Source organism: Pituophis catenifer, unplaced genomic scaffold, assembly GCF_029215685.1.
Source record: "Pituophis catenifer annectens isolate HBS135680 unplaced genomic scaffold, rPitCat1.0.hap2 SCAF_1, whole genome shotgun sequence".
Lineage (NCBI taxonomy): Eukaryota > Metazoa > Chordata > Lepidosauria > Squamata > Colubridae > Pituophis > Pituophis catenifer.
Window position 1 is genome coordinate 78,535,972 of NW_027256881.1, and position 20,627 is coordinate 78,556,598.

The 20,627-nt window shown below is 40.4% G+C and overlaps 1 protein-coding gene across 2 annotated transcripts in view; it reads right to left on the reverse strand.

The window, feature by feature from the left end:
* The window catches only part of ZDHHC14 (zinc finger DHHC-type palmitoyltransferase 14), a 61,161-nt gene that overhangs the window by 19,606 nt on the left and 20,928 nt on the right, over nucleotides 1-20,627 (reverse strand). For both annotated transcript variants that reach the window (XM_070951672.1, XM_070951681.1), the window contains exons 2-3: nucleotides 15,376-15,548; nucleotides 863-1,021 (exon numbers count right to left, since the gene is read on the reverse strand). In XM_070951672.1, the coding sequence (XP_070807773.1) occupies nucleotides 863-1,021; nucleotides 15,376-15,548 (332 nt within the window). The remainder of the gene's footprint in view (nucleotides 1-862; nucleotides 1,022-15,375; nucleotides 15,549-20,627) is intronic.

Consider the following 20,627-nt stretch of genomic DNA (forward strand, 5'->3'; position numbering starts at 1 on the left):
CCTGCTTTCTAGTGAATATAAATCGTACGGCATAGCTGATCATCGGAAATATCATTTTGGACGAACCGGTAGCTCTTTTTTACTATCAGTTCACCCAAACCGGTAGCTTTTATTATTACTCACAAACCGGTGCAAACCAGTAGCATTTAACCCCTGGTCTGGAAGCTAAACAAGAATCAGGTCTGCTTAATATCTGAATGAACAAGTACTCAGGGTTGTCAGGTAGACTGGGGATTTAAACGAACAGTCCCAGAAGAAGGCACTGATAAACTACTTCAGTATAGTTGCGATGGAAAATGACATAGGTATGTCCATGAAGTAATCTGGAGTCAACCAAGGGATCTTTTTTTTTTTTTTGCATTTTTTTACCCAAAAGCGTGTATACCCTTTTTAATCATAGAAGCCCAAAACCATTATAATGTAAAAAAAAAATAATCATGTTTTGGGTTATAAAATTAAGTATTATGCCTTTTCTGTTACTTTGTGTACTGAAGCAAATGTTGTTTTATTGGGATGTGTATTATCTTTAGCAAAATGTATGTCTCAGCTTATTAACAGATTTCTTAAACATTAAGTTTGGATATGACATTTTACTCTAAAATCAACCCGAAGACCAGCAGTTGCATTTCAAGCTGAAAGGAAGCTTGAGGTGATCAAATAGCAAACCTGAAATTACATATTCGAATCTGGTATGTATAAACAGAGAAGTGTAAACACTGACAATTTGCCTTCGGTTGTACCAGTTTGACAAAACAGCAAAGTACTTTAATAATGAGAAATACCAAATGAATATAATGACTAGTAATACATCAATTCTCTGGCACAACTATCTAGACTAGTATGCTCTTTTTTTTTTACTCACCTACACAGTTATCACAAAGGCTGCAATGTGAGGCACGGGGTGGACGGAAAATCTTGCAGGTGAAACAGTATTTTAATTTCACTGCCTGACCATTAATTATTATTTCTTTTGTTCTGGGAGGGGGACGGTATCCTCCTGCACTAGAGCCATTTGCAATGTCTAAATAAGGAAATAAGCATAAACATAAAAACCTTGAGTGCTTTTTATTTTGTGTACATATTATTGTAATATAAATTAGAAACATCTAAATAAAATTAGTTGTGTCTTATAAATCATTTATTATTAAGAAATCAATATGTAACAAACCAAATGCTACTAGATTTAACTCTTATAAAACACACATTGAATATGCAACTTTCTCTCCCAATTATATCCTCATATTTTCAAAGCTACAAATATCTCTTCCATCTGCACAGTAACAAAGCAGATGACAAACACCAAAATATGTTTAAAAAAAAAATAAGGAGAGAAAATGGAAAACAAATCCACCAGGCTTTATTAATTTATATAACTATTCTAAATAATATACTTTATAGTATAACAAGATTGCTTGGATGTGCTTTTCCATTTTCCATATGAAAACGTTTATTAATTGTCAATGATTCTGGAGAATCTACAAATGAGATTGAACTTTAACTGTATCTATTTTGTTCCATGCATACTACTTCCCTTCAGATTTGCTGCTTTTTCTTTGTTATTTGCCTTCACTGATTCATAACTTTGTCCCCCTAACCACATTATTCTCTTTAGTGTCCCTTATTCTCCCATTCAACAGCCTGTTGATAGTGGTGTCTGACTTCTTTCCAAATTCTGCCAGCTCCCAATTTTGCCTGTCTATTTCCCACCCTTTTATTTTGTTTGCTTGATGTTTCCACAGGTGAACAAAGTAGCTTTAGGAATAATTAATTCATCTACTACTCCCTTTTATGGCTAATATTTTTCTTACTTTATTTCCTTGATTTCTTATGTGAATCTGGCTTAACTATCTCTTTTCCAAGTTTTTTTAAATCACTATGCCTCTTTGTTCTCCTATATTTAATCACTTGTCCTTTCCTTTTTCTATACATATATCTTATCTGTAGGCAATTTCATGATTCCCCAAGAATTTCAGTATTAACCATATACTGATGACATCCAGCTCTGTTTTGCCTCTATCCAACTGCTTCTCTAGATATTCAAACTTTACTACTACCACTTCCTTGTCCTCCTTTTCCTTGTTTAAATATATTTGCACGCATGCGCAGTGGAGCTGAGCTGGGCTCACGTGCCCGCAAAGAGGCCTCTGCGTTCCAGCTGTGGCATGCGTGCCATAGGTTCACATTCACGGCCTTAGGATCTAATTTACAAAAATACCCATGTAGTAATGTGACAAATGCAGTGGCCAAGTATGAACTAATAACCCTTCTCCCAGTTTCTAGAGAAATAAGTAATATGAAAGTGCATGATATTGATAAATACTGAGAGTACCAACAATATGTTGTCTAATTTCCTAAATTATCTACCATTCTGAAAAGGTGATTATCTCACACAAGGCTGTCTACTCTTCTATTAATTGTTATCTCTAGTGTAGAGATATTCATGTTTCTAATATTAAAATGATGTATTAATATCCTTGCCTGTTATGCAGAAGTTGTTTATTTATGTAATTAAGAAGTGTTATTTTTAAATAATTCTGTTCTTTAGCCAATAAAGCTTCCAAGGCAGCAACCCTTTTTTTCAGGAATGCAATAGGTTCTTCATGAATATAACTTCCTTCACTTCAGGGGTGATACTTTTCCATTCAACTACTTAAATGTAATGAAGCTGTATCCTTAAATATTTTATAACAGAATTTTTTCTACAGACTACAATCACTAAAATGGGACTAAATGAAAAATTAAAGTGCCCCAGATTTGTGAATTAAAATCATGAATTTGTTTTAACATGGTTTGGAGAGAATTGCTTGCAACATTAAATTTCATGTAATCTGAGGATTTGACAGCAGACCAACAGTCTGTTTCAAATTACAGAATTTTATTATGTTTTTTATATATTTCAAGTTTTTGCATAAGCCTGTTATTTCAAGCAACTGAGTTTTTCCACTATTTTTCTAAAAACTTAAAATTATTCCAGTTTTCAGTGTTGTTTCCAGATTTGTAAGTTTCATTAGCAGATAGCAATAACAAAAGCACTTAGACTTATATCCCGCTTCACAGTGCTTTACAGCACTGTATACATTTTACAGAGTCAGCATATTGCCCCCCAAAATCTGGATCCTCATTTTACCAACCACAGAAGGATGGAAAGTTGAATCAACCTTGAGCCAACGAGAATTGAAATCCTGGAGTGAGCAGTGAGTTAGCCTGCAATACTGTATTCTAACCACTGTGCACCACAGGCAGTGAAGAAACAATGCTTGATTTTTAGGAACTCTGGGGTAAGAATGTCATTGAATTGCTATTTAACTATGACATTTAGGAGATTAAGCAAGAGTTATATCTTATTTGGTATTCTCTAAACAGATAAAGGCAAGGGTCTCTTAAAAAGCAAGAACCTATTAAGATGGCTGTAGCGGAGTGAATTGTGCACTAATTTCAACAAAGTTGCATCTGCTTTAAGACGTTTACTCACTAGTATGCTGTGACTTCTTACAGGGTCACAGGTAACTTACAGGTAGTCCTCGACTTACAACCACAAATTGAGCCCAAAATTTCCATTGCTAAGCAAAACAGTTAATAAATGAATTTTGCCCCATTTTACGACCTTTCTTGCCACAGAGGTTCAGTGAATCACTTCAGTTAAATTAGTAACACGGTTGTTAAGTGCATCTGACATCCGTATTGACTTTGCATGTCAGAAGGTCCCAAAAGGTGATCACCTGACCCTGGGACATTGCAACCATGATAACTACAGGCCAGTTAGCAAGTATCCAAATTCTGATCACATGACCCATGGGGACGCTGCAATGGTTGTAAGTGTAAAATGTCACTTTTTCAGAGTCACTGTAATTTTAAACAGTCACTAAATGAATGTTTGTACGTCAAGGACTATCTGTATATCTTCTTTCAGGCTGGCAAACAAAGAGCAGCTATTTAACAAGCATATTGTGTTCCTAGGAGATTTGAAGTACTTTTTATAATGTTAAAATGAAATGTCCATATAGAAAAAATGCAATTCCTATTAGATTCATTATGCAATAATATAAATATGTCCATCCACATAAGTAATGTGCTTTGCTAATATGGCTTATTTTGTAATGCCAAACAATTATTAAAGAAAGTAGTAGTAACCTTTCTAATAAGGATTTTTAAACAAAAGTTGCATTCTGCGTCATCAGCTAATTTACAAAGACTTTTAAAAATACATATGCTATTCTGTGATGAAAAGGGAATCTTCATCAATTGTGTAATAATTCACTTAAAATCAACTATAACACAGTCACATCACTACCTTGCACAATTAAGTTACTCCATCCCAGCCATGAACCAATGCAAGAATTAAATGAAGACTAAAGACCAAGGTAATATAGGGGTGCAATAATTATTTCATCATTTAGCAAAGATACCTAGACAAAAGCCTACCTATGGAACTCAATGCTCTTCTAAGTGAGCGAGGGGCCAGTGGTCATGAGTGAGTGGGTTAACTGCTCTGATCTAGCAGGATCGAGTCTGACAGTTGAGAAGCTCCTCCTCCTGTTGCTGCTTCCCAGCTTTCTGACTCGATCTGAACTGGATCAGACGCACCCTGCTACCTTTCTACATTTGAGTCAATTTTACCAATTCCTTAAGGTTTTTTCTCCTTAAACAGCCTTTCTCCTGCTTGGTGCTGCCAGCGTAAAGGGCTTCGGCCCGATACCGCGGTAGACCGCTTGCGGTGGGGTGGGATTGAGGCTCCCTACGGTTGAGCCTCTCCCCTCAGCAGTGTGAAGGGTTCACGCCCAAACCCGCTGCAGGAGCCTCCCTGTTCTTCAGGTAGTAGGCTCCTCTCGTTAATTGCCCGGCGCTTTGAAATCGGCGCTTCGGGCGGCTGCAGCTCTCAGCTGACACTCATTTTTTTCTGACAGCCAGAGAGAACGCTTAAAGGCACGTTTGACTCAGGCACCTCGAACAAGGCTGCAGCTTGATTCCGGCGAGTCGGGTGGCTGCCGACTTCACCGAGGGCTGATTTTTGGTGGCGCTTGTTCCCTTTAGCGCGCTCTGCACCTGCGGCGTCTCCTGGGGTTTTTCCCCATATGCCCACCGGTTTCATCGCTTGGAGAGCGGAGCGGCAACGAGGACAACCTCCCAGGCTGGTAACAATTTGGTGTGACTAGGGGGGGGGGTTGCAGGACAGTCACACTCGCCATTTGCTCCCTTATCTTCCTTTTGGAGATCAATCAGCGGCCGCCATTTTGTAGTGCCTCGTGGCCCTTAGAGGCCTGCATCACCACAGTAGGATTCAAAATGGCCACTCGTCAATCTAAGGCTCCCAAGCGTTCTTCTCTGGAGGATTCCTTACCGGGCCCTTCCATTTCTGCCCCAGCTAAAAGGTCTCGGAAGGCTCACTCCTCCAAGGGGGAGGAAGCTGCTGCTGCCAAAGCAAGAGAGGAGCTTCGTCTACACCAGGCGATTGAACGCTCCATTCAAAAGGCCCTTCGGGAGGCCTCAATTAGGGAGCTGCTGACTCAGTCCACCTCTGAGCCTTCACAGTTGGGGTCTATTTCACAATTACCCCCAACTCCAACTGCAGCTGCTGGGCCTGTTCCAGAAGCCTCTCTGGCTCCTCTCCCTTTGTCTCCTGACGGGGGTCCTTATGTCTCCCCATTACAAGGGGAAGTTCGGGATGCTCTATTTGGGTCCCCCGTCTGACCCTGCCCCTCCTAGGGCAGCCTCCCCACCCCTTTTGGGGGTCCCTACAGCGGCACCTTCTGCCCAGGTACGAGACTTCGACCTCTCGGATGATGAGGACTTAGCACCGGACCAACCGTCCTTCGTGGGACTTTTCAAGCCCCAACTGTTTAGGTCCCTGTTGCATAAGGCTAAGATCACTACCCATTTGGGTTCCTCACAACCCCCCTCCTCTCAAGGGGACGGTTCAACCCCTGCTGTGCCTCTCTTTGAGGAGGCTGTTGTCGAATCTGAAGAGATCCCTGGACCCAAACTTTTTAAGGATGTCCTCAAAAAGCAATGGACAGCTCCTGCTTCAGGGCCTAACCCCAATCAGCTGGACAGGCGTCTTTATAATCTTGCCCCGGAAATTGCCTCTCTACTCCAGGTTCCCTCTGTTGACCCTCCGGTGGCAGCCCTGTCCGCTTCCACCAATTTGGCTGGCCCACCTGAGGACAACCTCCGGCCGGAGGACAAGCGCCTCGAACAGTCCCTGGTGAAGACCCATCATGCCTCAGCCTGGGCAGCTAGGTCAGCCATGGCTTCTTCTTTTTTTAATAGGGCGTCTATTTTATGTCTCCACCAATTGCAAGACAGGCTCCCCTTGACGGATTCCAGGTCCCATCAGGACCTTAACAAAATCCTGGCAGCGTTGGAGTTTTCCGCTGACACCACTTTAAATTGTTCCTGTTTTGCTGCAAAGGTGATTGGGTCATCTGTGACCTCTCGCCGCTTACTTTGGCTCCGCAATTGGCAGGCAGATGCCAAATCAAAGTGGCGCCTTGCCACTTCCCCCTTTGATGGTTCTTCTCTGTTTGGAGCCCCTCTTAAACCTTTATTGATAGAATCAAAGGACAAGAGGTGTATCTTGCCTAATGTCTCCCGCAGGTCAGAGCAGCGCCCTGCCGCTGCTCCTTTTCGTTCCTTTCATCCCTTTGATTCATCCTACTCAGGGGCTCGGCCCCCCCCCCCAGGGCCTTCCCGCACCGTTCCCAACTCCCAGACCGTCAGGGCTCCCAATCCCAGAGAGGGAACTTCAAGCGCCCATTCTGAGGTGGCCGCGGACGCCCCTTCCGCAGGTCACGCTGACTGTATGTCCATCCCTCCCATTGGGGGCCGCCTGGCTCTCTTTGCCGGCCAATGGGAGGCGATAACAATGGACGCTTGGGTCCGGGAGACGGTCAGGTGGGGCCTCTCCCTAGAATTCCTCTCCACTCCTCCCGACAGGTTTCTCCGATGCCCCCTTTCTCGGGATCAGTCGAAACGGCTCCTGCTGGTAGCAGCCATACAACATCTTTTGGAAATTCGGGCCATCGAACCGGTACCACAGGAGCAGCACGGACAAGGCTTTTATTCCCGCCTGTTCGTCGTTCAGAAATCCTCGGGGGGCTGGAGAGCCATTCTGGACCTCAAGTCCTTGAACCGCTGGGTTGTTTACCGGCGGTTCAAGATGCAGTCCCTCCAATCTATCCTGGAGGGTATAAGGGTTGGGGACCTCCTCTCATCAATTGACTTGACGGAGGCTTACCTGCATATCCCCATTCATCCAGCTTACATCAAATTCCTCCGGTTTTGTCATGCGGGTCACCATTACCAGTATTGCGCACTCCCATTCGGTCTTTCCTCGGCCCCCAAGGAAATTGATGGCCGCCCTTGCGGGCTCACCTCCGAACCCGACCGGTCCGCATCGTTTTATCTGGACGACCTTCTCATCCAGTCGAGCTTGGAGGCCCTTGCGCACCAGGACCTGGACACCATCCTCCGGGTTCTGACAGCTCATGGCTTCTCAATCAACCATGCCAAGAGCCACCTGGTACCATCGACCCGCAGCCAACATCTCGGGGCAATTATCGATACGGTCGAGAGCAGGGTCTATTTCTCCCAGGAGCGTCTGGCCAGCCTGCGGTCTCTGGTCAAGTCTGTTGTTCCAGAGAGACCCGTCTCCCTGGCGATGCTTTCCCAACTCCTGGGAAAGATGGTATCATGCATCGGCATTGTGCCATGGGCCCGTCTCCACTGCAGGGCTCTGCAGTGGTTTCTTCTCCTGCATCAGAAGTGCCGCTTATCGGCCTTCAGCCGGATGGTTCTCCTTCCCCCCCCTCGTCCACCAGTCTCTTCACTGGTGGTCGTCCCCAGCCCTTCTCAAAGGGCGGGACTTCAGGGAATCCAACCTCCTAGTCCTAACCACAGATGCCAGACTCCATGGCTCGGTTTGTTGATACCATCCTCGCTGCACGCCGGCCGGCCACGATCCGGATTTATGGTGCCACGTGGCGTTCCTTTGCGACTTGGTATGAGTCATGGGGCCAGGAGCCTACTCTGGCCTCCACCGAACAGGTACTGATTTTCCTCCAAAATGGGTTGGACGCGGGACTAGCTCCCAACACTTTACGCAAGCAAGTGGCCGCCCTCTCTACCATTCTCTGTTGGGGCTCTCGGGGTTCCCTGGCCGACCGCCCCCTCCTTCGATTCTTCGCGACGAATCTCCGTCCTTCCCCGGTCCACAGGTTCCCCTCCTGGGACTTACCGAAGGTTCTATCGGCCCTTACACGGGCTCCCTTCGAACCTCTCCATACGGTGGGCTTACGGTATCTCTCCTATAAGGTCTCCTTTTTGATTGCCATCACCTCCACCCGCAGGATTTTGGAGTTGGCGGCCCTTTCCATCAGGGCCGACCTCTGCGTATTCCACCTAGACAGGGTGGTCCTATGCTTGGACCCCACCTTCATTCCCAAAGTGAATACACCGTTTCACCGAGCCCAGGAGCTCGTGCTTCCAAATTTTTGTCCCCATCCCTCCCATCCTCGGGAGCGAATCTGGCACTCCTTAGGTGTCCGCAGGGCCCTGCGTATTTATCTGCGGCGGACCTCCTCTTTCCGTAGGTCGGAAGCCCTTTTCGTTTCCTTTCAGTCTTCCACGTTGGGGCTCAAGGTTTCATTGTCTACAGTGGGTCGTTGGATCCGGGCGTCTATCGCCTCGGCCTATGAGGCCCAGTCACTTCCAATCCCTAGGCGTCTGATGGCCCACTCTACCCAGAGTGCTTCCACTTCAGCGGTCTGGGCCATGCAGGCCTCCCTTCTGGACGTCTGCCAAGCAGCCACCTGGACATCTCCTTCCCCATTTATCCGCCATTATAAGATCGATAGCTTTGCTTCAGCGGAGGCAGCCTTTGGCTGCCGGGTACTTCAACAAGTGTGTGCAGATCAGGCTTCCACATCCCGGGTGGGTCCCTCCCTCTAGGCCATGGGCTTTGGCATGTCCCACTCATGACCATTGGCCCCTCGCTCACTTAGAAAGGGTGTTGGCTTACCTGAACGCCCGTTCTGAGGGTCGAGGGGCCAGTGGTCATCCCCGCCCTTCTTTCCGCCGGTCCGTTTTTGCCGGTTTCTCCTCTCCTTCTTTCTAGATCAGCGGGTGCGTCGTCTGTCATATCATACCTCGTCCGAAAGCTGGGAAGCAGCAACAGGAGGAGGAGCTTCTCAACTGTCAGACTCGATCCTGCTAGATCAGAGCAGTTAACCCACTCACTCATGACCACTGGCCCCTCGACCCTCAGAACGGGCGTTCAGGTAAGCCAATGCCCTTTCTTTGAAGGGCCCCCTCTTGACTTATTATCCCCTCCCCCAGATCGGGGTGGGCAACTGTTAGCTCAGAAATTCTGGGAATTGAAGTCCACAAGTCATAAAAGGGCCATAGTTGCCCACCTTTGCCCCGGATGATCCTAACAACAAGGAATGAGTATTCTCTCATGCTACTGGTGATCCAGGAACTATTTTCTTTGTCAATGCTGTCCACTGGAAATTCTGAATAATTTTTGGTTTTGTTTTTCCTAAAACTTTGGCAGTCCTCTCATGGAATACCTCAGGAAAGAATACCAGGCCAAAGACTCTGTTTTTATGAATTACATTACCAGGTTTGAGAGGCTATTCCAGGAAAGCAGGTAAATTGCTCTTAGATAGAAACAGGTCCTTTTCACTGGAACAGGACAGAGCAAACTGGTGTGTGTGTGTGTGTGTGTGTGTGTGTGTGTGTGTGTGTGTGTGTGTGTAGGATCTAAGTTTACAGATTTCAACTAATGTTTGTTGTAAATCATAGAACAAGATCCAGCATAATGCAAAGACTGTGTTATTAAAATTTAGCACTGTAGACAAGGATGCATTTTGGCTCCTTTCCTCTTCAATTTAAACATCAACCCTGTTGTAGCCAAAATAATTTAAAGCGCATCATACTCCAAAACTAGCCAACAAATACATTGCAATCTTATTGTAGGCAATTAGTATTTTATGATGTAGTGCTTATATTTGCAGACGTCATTTGGGTGAAAATAAGCTCTAAGTGCCCCAGCCGCTTATTAATCTGCGCTTGAAATTAACCTATACTAAAATAAGGAGCTTAATTTTTGCAAAGCAAACAAGAATGCTAAATCACCAAAGCAAGCCAAAATATTTAAATATTTGGAATTGGTTTTTCATAGCTGTACCAAATGCAATGCATACCAAAACTATGTAATCCAAAATGCACAAAAATCAATATCATCTGTATAATCTTTCCATTTCATCAGAGATGCACTACTTGTCCCTGCAGCATTAAAACTTTAATTAACTGAGAATGCATATCCAACTTTTGTTTGGTAATTAGGTGGGACCATATAGCTTTTTTTGCCCCTCTGGAACGTGGTACAAAGTATTTAGGAGGGAGGGGAAGTTTAATTACAATAAAAACAGTTACATTATTCCTTGCTAGTTATTGTTTTTTTCTCCACTGATTAATTATGGGGTGGTTTTTTTTAGAACATTCAGGCTGCTCATTGCAGACAATTCTAAATCAATATGGAAAAACTGTAAAACTTGCAAGAATGGATTCTCATCCATCTAATAAAGGGCTATGATCAAACACTTCTGCATTCAAGCAACATGCTAGAGATTTTGAAGTACTATCCAAGAACAGATCTTGAGTAGTCTCTTTTTTTAGGCTGCCAAAATATTTAAAATTAAACCAAATAACTGTCTCTAAACTTCTGAAAAATACTAGCATTTTGACGTTTCAGCTTCTTCTCAGCAGTTGTTCTTGAAAGCAGATAGAAAAACAAAAATTATTTCAGAGATAAAAATATTTTTTATCAGAGATTCTTGTGGAGAAGTATCCAAACAATCTCATTCTTATTATATTGCACTATATATCACAATGTAAGGGCCCAATTTTCTAACTCCTTATCTGGTGAATAATTCAATTCTGATTTATGCTTAGTTATTTTTTTTATCAGACCAGTGAAAATCTGTTTCCTTCAATATGTCTAAATTATGTTATAAAGTCTGTAAAACTAGGCACACATGACTACCTCAATGACCCAGTTATAATTTGTTGTCTTGATTTTATTTATAAAAAGAAACTGTCTAATTTTTAAAATTATTTGTTAAGTCACAGAATTTTGATCAGTGACCATAATGAAGGTTTTATCAATGATTAAATCATTATGTGTCAAAACCTATCAGTCGATTAAACTTGTAATTCTTAAATAAGTCTCCCAGGTAGACCAGACGGGGAAACACTATACAAAGAGCTAATTCTACTTTATTACAAGGCTACATTAACATAATCTTGCAAATCTGAAAGTACAAATGTCCTGCTGTTTCTTTTTACAGATTAGTAAAACAGATTAGTTAGGGCAGATCCTTTCCAAGTTTCTTTCTCTGCCCATTAGTCAGTTGTGACTCCCCCTCTATCTTCCACAATCATTCTCTCATTCCATTATAGATAATTGGTAAAATATCAAATTATTTGCACAGTAAGACAGCTATCTTATTTTGGTTCTGTATATAATGAGAGATTTTTTTAAAAAGGAAGAAAAAAACAATTCAATCAATCGATAACTCAACAAGCAACTAGTGGACAAGATGCAACTTTAGCAATTTACCATTAGAATAAGCTTGACATATTCCGACATATCCTGAATATCCCTAATGATATTAAGTGTTTGATAATCAATTAATTTATATTTCAGTGCAAATATCCCCAATACATATAATTAAAATATAAACAAATAAAAAGACCCCTCAACCAATCACGACAATAACATTTCAAAAATTTCTGATTTCTGCCAGAAGGCTATTCTGAAGAACAGGCACTGCCCGTGAAAACTACAACTGCCTTCTAGCTCCACCTCCTCTCTCCCCAATTAATTTCACCGAAGTGGGGAACAAGTACTTGTTTTTCCTGAGATCACTTTATTAGTAAGGTCAATTTTAGCTGATATTTGCAGTCCTGGAATCAATTAGCACCAAGCCACAAATGGCTTTATGCATAAAAACAAGCACACTAAATTGCATCCAGAAGTTTATCAGGAACCAATATGAGCTCAATCATATTATATCACACATTTATAGCAAGGTATTGGCTAAATTCTCCAAATTTCACTCTTAACACTGCCCTTTGATAAATCCTATCAGTATGCAGCTGAAAAATGTTCAGACCTCTTTGTGCCTCTTCCTACCCTCAAAATTGTACAATGGACAAAAACTAAACCCACTTTAGCTTTAACCGCTGCTGTTAGCCAAGAAAACAATATGTTTTTTTCCATTCTCCTCTAATGCAGTCTAATGTCAATTCGTTTTAAAATTTAAAAGAACAGATGCAAGATAGACACTTTCACTACAAAGCATTTCTTCCTAATAACCTCAATTTCCAAGTTTCAATCTGTACTTTTATTATTTACAGCCTGAATAAGGGAATGTTTACTATATTATGGACATGTTCAGATCATTCAAATAAAGCATAGCACTCACTTTGTTTGGATCATCTAAGGAACACGAAATCGTTTCCAGTAAGTGTGGGTGGAGTGTGGGAAGACGAAAATGATACTTGCTGTATCAGGTCATGATACTTGCTGTATCAGTTTTAATTAAACATGTCCATAGAGTTGTGAGAATCAAGACTGAAGAAGCAAATTAAAGAAGGAATGTAATGTTATTTTGATATTCCCAAAAAGTATGGAGTAATAATTGCTTATTCTACTTCTGTAAAAAGTGGTAGATGCTAGTTCAAATGTAGGATAAAATGTGTGTCATTCATGAAACATAAAAGGAAATGAAACAGCGGTGAAATCCGGCCGGATCTATCCAGCTCGTGCAAACTGGTAGCGCTGGTGGCAGGAGGTTCCGCCAGGGCGTCATTACATCCCGTTTTTGACCCTCTGCGCATCCACAGAAGAGGCGTGTGTGCGTGCATAGCACGCACGTACATAGTGTGCGTACGTGTATAGCATGTGCATGCTCCCGCTCACTCCCATTCCCTAACCAATAGCGAAGGTAAGTGGATTTCACCGCTGAAATGAAAGCTATTCAACCTGTACCTGGCAGTGCATTCTTTTCTCAATGCTCGCTTACTTTCTTCATAAATAACTGTTTGAGAGTTTTATCTAGTATCATCGCCATGCTGACCAAACTGTTATTTTTCCAAGATCTCAGATAATTGCATGAAACACTATTTATTTAGGGCATGAAATTGTATAAAGAATGAAATGGCAGTGAAGCTTAAAAGGATTTTGCTGAGTATATACTCAGCTGTGATCTAATAAATAACAGGATGATACATACCCATCTTGCTATTCTATTTCAGGGTAAACAGTGTTATTCCAAATGTAAAGAAAGATTAAAATGTACTAGAAAAGAGGTTAAAGGCAGGAAGTAAAAAGGGGAAAAATCTAATTAAATTAAGTTTACACCCACATCATTCACTATGCTTTTCCATGCCTTTTTGTTTTTATCTTTGCTTTCAGTACATCCAAAAACAAATTAATATATTACCCTTCTGTTCCCCCCCCAAAATATTTTTATAGAATCTTTTGCTTCTTATAACCATACCTTTTTTCAACCCCTTTACTCTTCCATCATATTTAATTCAACTTGATCTATCATTGTTCTTCTACATTCACTTGCATTCTCTTTTTGTTTCTGCTTACCTACTCAATTTTTATTTCTCTAACGTAAAGTTGATAGAAGGACTTTCTTACATATAGCCATTTTCACTTCTTTCAACCAATATTCATTCTTTAAATAGATTGCTACTTTTCTCCTAACATTTTAGTAAACATTTCAGTAAGGTACAATATTAATTTCAAATTCATTTGTTTAACTTGCATTCATTCACTTCATTTTTTAAAAATAAAACATAATACCTTGATCTTTAATTTTCAGATTCTTACTACTTGTTGCATTGTATGATCTAACACTTGCTACAAATCATTTATGTTGTCAGGCAACAACATGGCATCACCTATACACAAAAGCACATACATGTTCATGTGCCCAACCAACATTGCAAAATGTATTCTTTATCATTCATCCATAACTACAGTAAACAGCAAAAAATATCACACAATTTTCTTTTACTCCCTGTTCACTGTTGGACCATTTGATAAGCATTCCAATTCTTCTCATGAATGCTTTTCTATTACCCTATATCACTTTTGATATTGTCCTTGATATATTGTTCCAAACCATTTGAACAATTAAGACGAATCCTTCCTAAATTTCTTCCTCTGACTGTTAATCCACTGGGGGCTCCTCCCACACTTGTCTGATTGTTTCTTATGCAGCATCATTTCCCTGTCCCCCAAGGTCATTCACACATTCCCCCAAGATCATCCGATTAGCTTTGTGCCAAGGCAGAACTAGTCAAACTCTCAATTTCCAACCTGATGCCTTTATTACTACTCAAACAGGCTTTCTTCATGCCACATTATTTTAAAAAACCATGTCATATTTTAGATACATATATTATTTTAGTCCCTGACTTATCTCACATTCCAATATTTTGACATGCTATCTGGAATCAAAAAATTATTTTCAACTTGCTCCAACATCTATGCAAAAGCAGCATATATATATAATCATATATAAAGCTTCATTTTTAAAACTAAACTATACATTAAACCTTTTGATTGCTGTAAAGGAGACACTGAAATCATTTTTTTACCAATTTATCTTGTCATTTAAATCAAATGTATTATCTGTGATCAGTGTCTACTACATAATAAGGCAATAGTATAAAACATTTTAGGGCTATATAAAATGCTCACATTGTAAAATTAACTTAGTTGATGATTTAAGTTAGATGTAGATTTTGCATAAAGTACAGGAAGTCCTTGATTTACAACAGTCTGTTTAGTGACCATTCAAAGTTATAACTGCACTGAAAAAAGCGACTTATGACCATTTTTCACATTTATGTCTGTTGTAGCATCCCCATGGTCACAAGATCAAAATTCAGATGCTTGGCAACTGACTCATATTTATGACAGCTGCAGTGTCCAGGGATCATGCGATCACCTCTGCCCAGCAAAGTCAATGAGGAAGCCAGATTCACTTCACTGGGTCACTAATTTAAACACCAGTGATTCACTTAACAGTGATGGTGAGAAAGGTAGTAAAATGGAGCAAAATTCACTTAACAAATATCTCACTTAGAAATTTTAAGCTCAATTGTGGTCATAAATCAAGGACTATCTGTAACAGAAAATTTAGAGAGATTTAAAGTAACAGAGTCATGAATATCTGAAAGTAAAAATAGTAAGTTAAATTGATGAGAATTATTAGAAAATCTGCTAAAATGTGGGCTTAACTGGCATTTAAGAGAGGGAAATAAAATGAGAAAAGAGAGACTGCAACAGACCTTCTGTGTTACCTATTTGCCTTTCTAGATCTGCTGCTTCTTCTGGTGTTGCACGAGGCAGGACTCCAGGATCACTGAAACTAGTACGTAGCAAGGTCCCCATAACAAAAAAGAACAGAATTGCTCCAACTGCAGGAATTGCAGGTGTAATCTTCTCAGATAAATACGGACAACTGTAAAATAAGGAAAATAAAACATTAAGAATAAGGCCATTTAAAAAATAATGAGTATCCACAACTGATCTTGCAGGGGATGGGGTGAAGAACTACTTCAAAACCATCTATATCTGTGATGGCTAACCTATGGCATGCATGCCAGAGGTGGCACGCAAAGCCCTCTCTGTGGGCACGCGCACCATCACCAACTGCTCTTCTGGATTCCATTGCACACATGCACGCCAGACAGCTGATCTGGCATGCATGCGGGCAATGGAACCCAGAAGATTCCAGTGCGTGTGCTCAAGTTCCGGCACTCGGCACCGAAAAGGTCATTGATCTATATTAATACTCATTTCAGCAAAAACTCAGAAAATCTGCTCTGATCTCACTTTGTCCTCACTTGTACTGTACCTAAAAAAAAATGGAATATTTTTTATTCTTATACCAGGCTCCCACCTCATATCTGGGACTGAGAACTGCATTCAAGTCCTTTGGCTTTAAGATTACATTGGGCACAAAAGGTGTTCACAGCATAAGGAACATTCTTCTATTTAAGAATTTCATACTATATGTTCTGAAAATATAATTAAATTTAATATTCGAAGTAATTTAATTAATATCTTAACTAGTATTTTAAAAAATATTTTAAAATTAATATCATAGCCAGAATTATACACAGCATGAAAAGAGCTGCAGTAACGTGTGACATTAACTATTATATTTACACTACACATATTTATACATTAGACAGAAAGCCAGTTTGGTTCAGCTAGTGGTTAAGGCATCAGGCCAGAAACCAGAATAGTATAACCCCACCATAGGCATGAAGTGAGGGTAAACTCACTTATAGTTAGGGTTACGTCCCCATGAACTCAGAGAACAAAATGAATGTTGCCAATGAATTGGCAATGCATTGCTATGGTTAGGAGGGGTTGAGTTTTTCAGCCCAACTTTTCTACATATCCCTGTTAAAAATATTGAAAAATCGCATTGGAGGAAAAACCAACTAAATGTTAGGGTTAAATCATGGGTGAAATTCAGCAGGTTCTGACAGGTTCTGAAGAACCGGTAGCGGAAATTTTGAGTAGTTCAGAGAACCGACAAATACCACCTCTGGCTGGCTTCAGAATGGGGACTGGGAATGAAGATTTTGCAGTATCCTTCCCCTGGAGTGGGGTGGGAATGGAAATTTTGCAGTATCCTTCCCCCTGACACGCCCACAGAACCGATAGTAAAAAAATTGAATTTCACCACTGGGCTAGGTTCCTAAAATTTGGAGAGCAAAATGGATGGCATCAATGAATTCACAGTGCAATGGTATGCTTAGGAGGGGGATGACTTTTTGAGCCCAGCTTTTCTACCTGTCCATGTTAAAAACATGGGGAAATCTCATTGGAGGGTAAACCCACTTACGGTTAGGTCCAGTGGTGGGTTGCCCCCGGTTCGGACTGGTTCGCAAGACCTGGTAGTAAAACCGGCAGGAGACCCCGCCCACGTGATCCCATTGCAAACCGGTAGTAAAGGTAAGTAGAACCCACCCCTGGTTAGATCCCCATGAACTTGGAGAGTAACATGAATGTTGCCAATGAAATTGCAGCGCGTTGGTATGCTTAGGAGGTGCTCAGTTTTTCAGCCCCACCTTTTCTACATGTCCATGTTAAATCCATGAGAAAATCCCAATGGCGGGAAAACCCACTTAGGGTTAGGGAAAACGCAGAGAGCAAAACAGAGGTCGCCAATATATTTGCGACGTATTGATAAGCTTAGGAGGGGTCTCAATTTTTCAGCTCATTTTTTCTACCTGTCCAAGTTAAATACCTGGGAAAATCACTTTGGAGCGTAAACCCACTTTGGGTTAGGGTTAGGTCCCCATAAACTCAGAGAGCAAAATGTATGTCGCCAATGAATTTGCAGAGGATCGGTATGCTTAGGAGGGGGCTGAGAATTTTAGCCCAGCCACTTAGGGTTGAGTTTTGCTGGGGAACTTTAGGCCAATCAGTCTCTCAGCCCATGTTAGGCTTGGGTGACAAGCTATTCAGCCAATTCCTGTCATAATCAAGGATCAACACCTGGATTGATCTAAACAAAGCAAACCTTGTACTTGTGGGAAAACATTACATATGTTTAATGTAAGAAAAAATATCATACATGAAACAATGTGTAAATTCCAATTCCATTTCTAGTATATGTTAATTTTTGTAACTATATTTTTTTTCAAAAAGGTAAATTACCAATATATATAAACTTGAGAGAATATTCTCATTTACTTGCTAAACATCATATTATATTATCATCACTTCCAGTTTCAGATGAAAATGTCTAAAGTGATAGAACAATTACACCAATATCTTGATACATATGTAACAATATGCTGAAGTTATTTAATGCACACTATGTAAGTTGTGCCACTTGTTCCCTGCTACAGGAATTGCTAAATACTCCAGGAAATCTTATTTGTGGTTTGCTTTGTGTTACATTTGCAAAAAAAGTTGAGAAAAATTCCTCCCTCTAAATTAAGTGGAATAAAAAGTCCTAGTGTGCATGTAACTCTAAAGAAGTAGCAAACAGGTGTTCTGGTATGCTTGACCATTCCTGCCAGCAGAAAAAATTAAGCAAGTACAATCAAATGACATTTCACAGCAAGCTTGTTTCAATCAAGATATGCTAAAATCCTGACTTTTATGTGTAAACTGACCATGGATTCACTGTAATAATAACTTGTAATTTATTTCACAAATATTATTGAAATTTATATTTTACTGATTGAATTTATCACTTACACACTTACACCCATAGAAACTATATTACTATGTCTTCTAAAATAACATATAATTTAGAATATTTATTTGAATTGTTTTATCTCGATCTCATATTCAGAGTAACCTATAACTATACTAAACTAAGTATTTCAAATACAAACACCAACTAAAATGTATTAATACCTAAGACAGGTAAAATATAAGAATAAGACAATAAATCACAAAGCAAAATGCTCCCAAATGTAAGACTATACTATACTTGGGGGAGGGGGGGGGGAAGGAGACAAGAAAAGGAAAACAGACTATTTTAAAACTGCAGAGTAGCAAATAAATACTCAAAGGTAAAATCTTATCTCCATGATGGCAAACCTATGGCACCTATGAAACCCAGCCGAGGTCCACCGTGCATATGCGCACGCCTCCCACCAGCCAGCTGGTCTTCAGGTCTCTGCCACACATGTGCGGGAAGGGGGCACATGCACATGACGTGTGTGCCATGCGCAGTGGGGCACATGTGCGCGGGCACTCACATTGCATTTGGGGAATTCATGCACATGCGCACCCCTCTGTCCCATTTTGGGCCTGGAAGGCCTCCTGCACCAACCTGGAAGCCAAAAACGGGTGAGGGGGGTGGGATGCATGTACGGAGGACGCACACACATGCATGGGGGAGCAGGACACATGCACAGGGGCGCTCGCATTGCATTTTGGGGGTGCGTGTGCTTTGGGCACTTGGCACCAAAAAAGTTAGCCATCACTGTCCTATCTCATGAAAAAGGCATTTGAAATATGGTGAAACCAAGGAATCGCCATACCAAAATTTTTTGGGACAACATTTAGAAAATCATGTTGGATCTGAAATGACAGGTACTCTTTAATATTATATTTATAAGCTGCTAAGGTTTCACTTTCATTTTTACTGTTTGCCCTTCCTTCTCACACTTAGAGCCTAGTGGTACAGATGCATTTCTCTTCAAACAATCATGCAGTTTGTACATAAATTTGCAAAACAATTGGATAAAGGAATATTCCTGAACTTTGTTTTATGATTTATCTCATGGTTACTGTTAAATAGTGTGAATGCATCAATGCAGTGCAAGTTATCTCAGCTTGCAGAGCTTGGATTCATTGAATGAGTTTACCAAAAGTGTAAATATTGCAGAATATACAATTTCATGCTATATAACTAAGCTCCATTTCATGCTGAATAAACTAAATTATTAATGTGTCTTAAATAGAAAACTATCTTTAGATAGATTTTTACTCCAAAAGCATTTTATTAAAATAGATTTGATAAAAATAAAAAAAATCCAATTTAAATTTTAAAAATCCTATTTAAAAAATCATTTTTTTAAAAAAAAATCATTTAAAAAAAAATCATTGATTTTTATCCATCCTGGCCTTTAATATATTAAATTGAGGTATTTAAGTAGTTATCTATTTCCATAGCTTAAATAAAATTCATTAACAGTGAAAACTATGTAAGTACAGAATCATCTCATCCATTTTAATATCAACTATAAAAATGTGACATTTGTTATTTTGATTTATATTACTTATTATGCTTCATGAAGTTTTATGTCAATTTGCAGTAAGAAAAGCCCTTATCACCCATGATGATGTTGTGGCAGGTGGGCGGAGCTTCCCACCGGTTTTACTACTGGTTCTATAGAACTGGACCGGACCGGGAGTAACCCACCATTGGTTTATACTGACATTTTAAACTTGATTTTAGAAATATTTTTACAAAAGTTTTTTTTAATCTTGCAAGCAAGCATGCCTTTCAATAAAAAAAAAAATCAAAATTCTGATATTGCCTATATCAGACATATTGTCTAACAATAATTAGATAATCGTCTAATACCTGAAAACCAGATCAGGAGATTATTCTTGTCAAATTCTATTTGCTAAATCTGGTCATCCTCTAAAGGGTTTATGGCAAAATGCAATTTTTTTTCCTGGTATCAAGCATCTGAGATCTCAGCACATTGCTAAGCGTGCAAGTCAGTGATTTTGTATAACAGGAAATGGATAACATGTGCAGAAGATTTATAAATATTTCTGTTTAGATAAACAAGGTTGAGTCCAAAATGAATGAATTAATCACAACAGCCATTCATGCCAGATGTTTCTAAACCTTCATTTTGGCTACGACATCCACATGTTAGTTATGCCTAATTCAGGAAAAGGCAAACTAACTGCATCTGTTGAATCCTTGATAGGGAAAGGAGGTGAAATAAGAAGTATAGAATGGGAATTCCCTTCTTCCTTTTCATTCCTTATTTATCTTTCTTGTATTCATTCTCATTCTCTGTCTCTGTCTCTCTCAACGTAA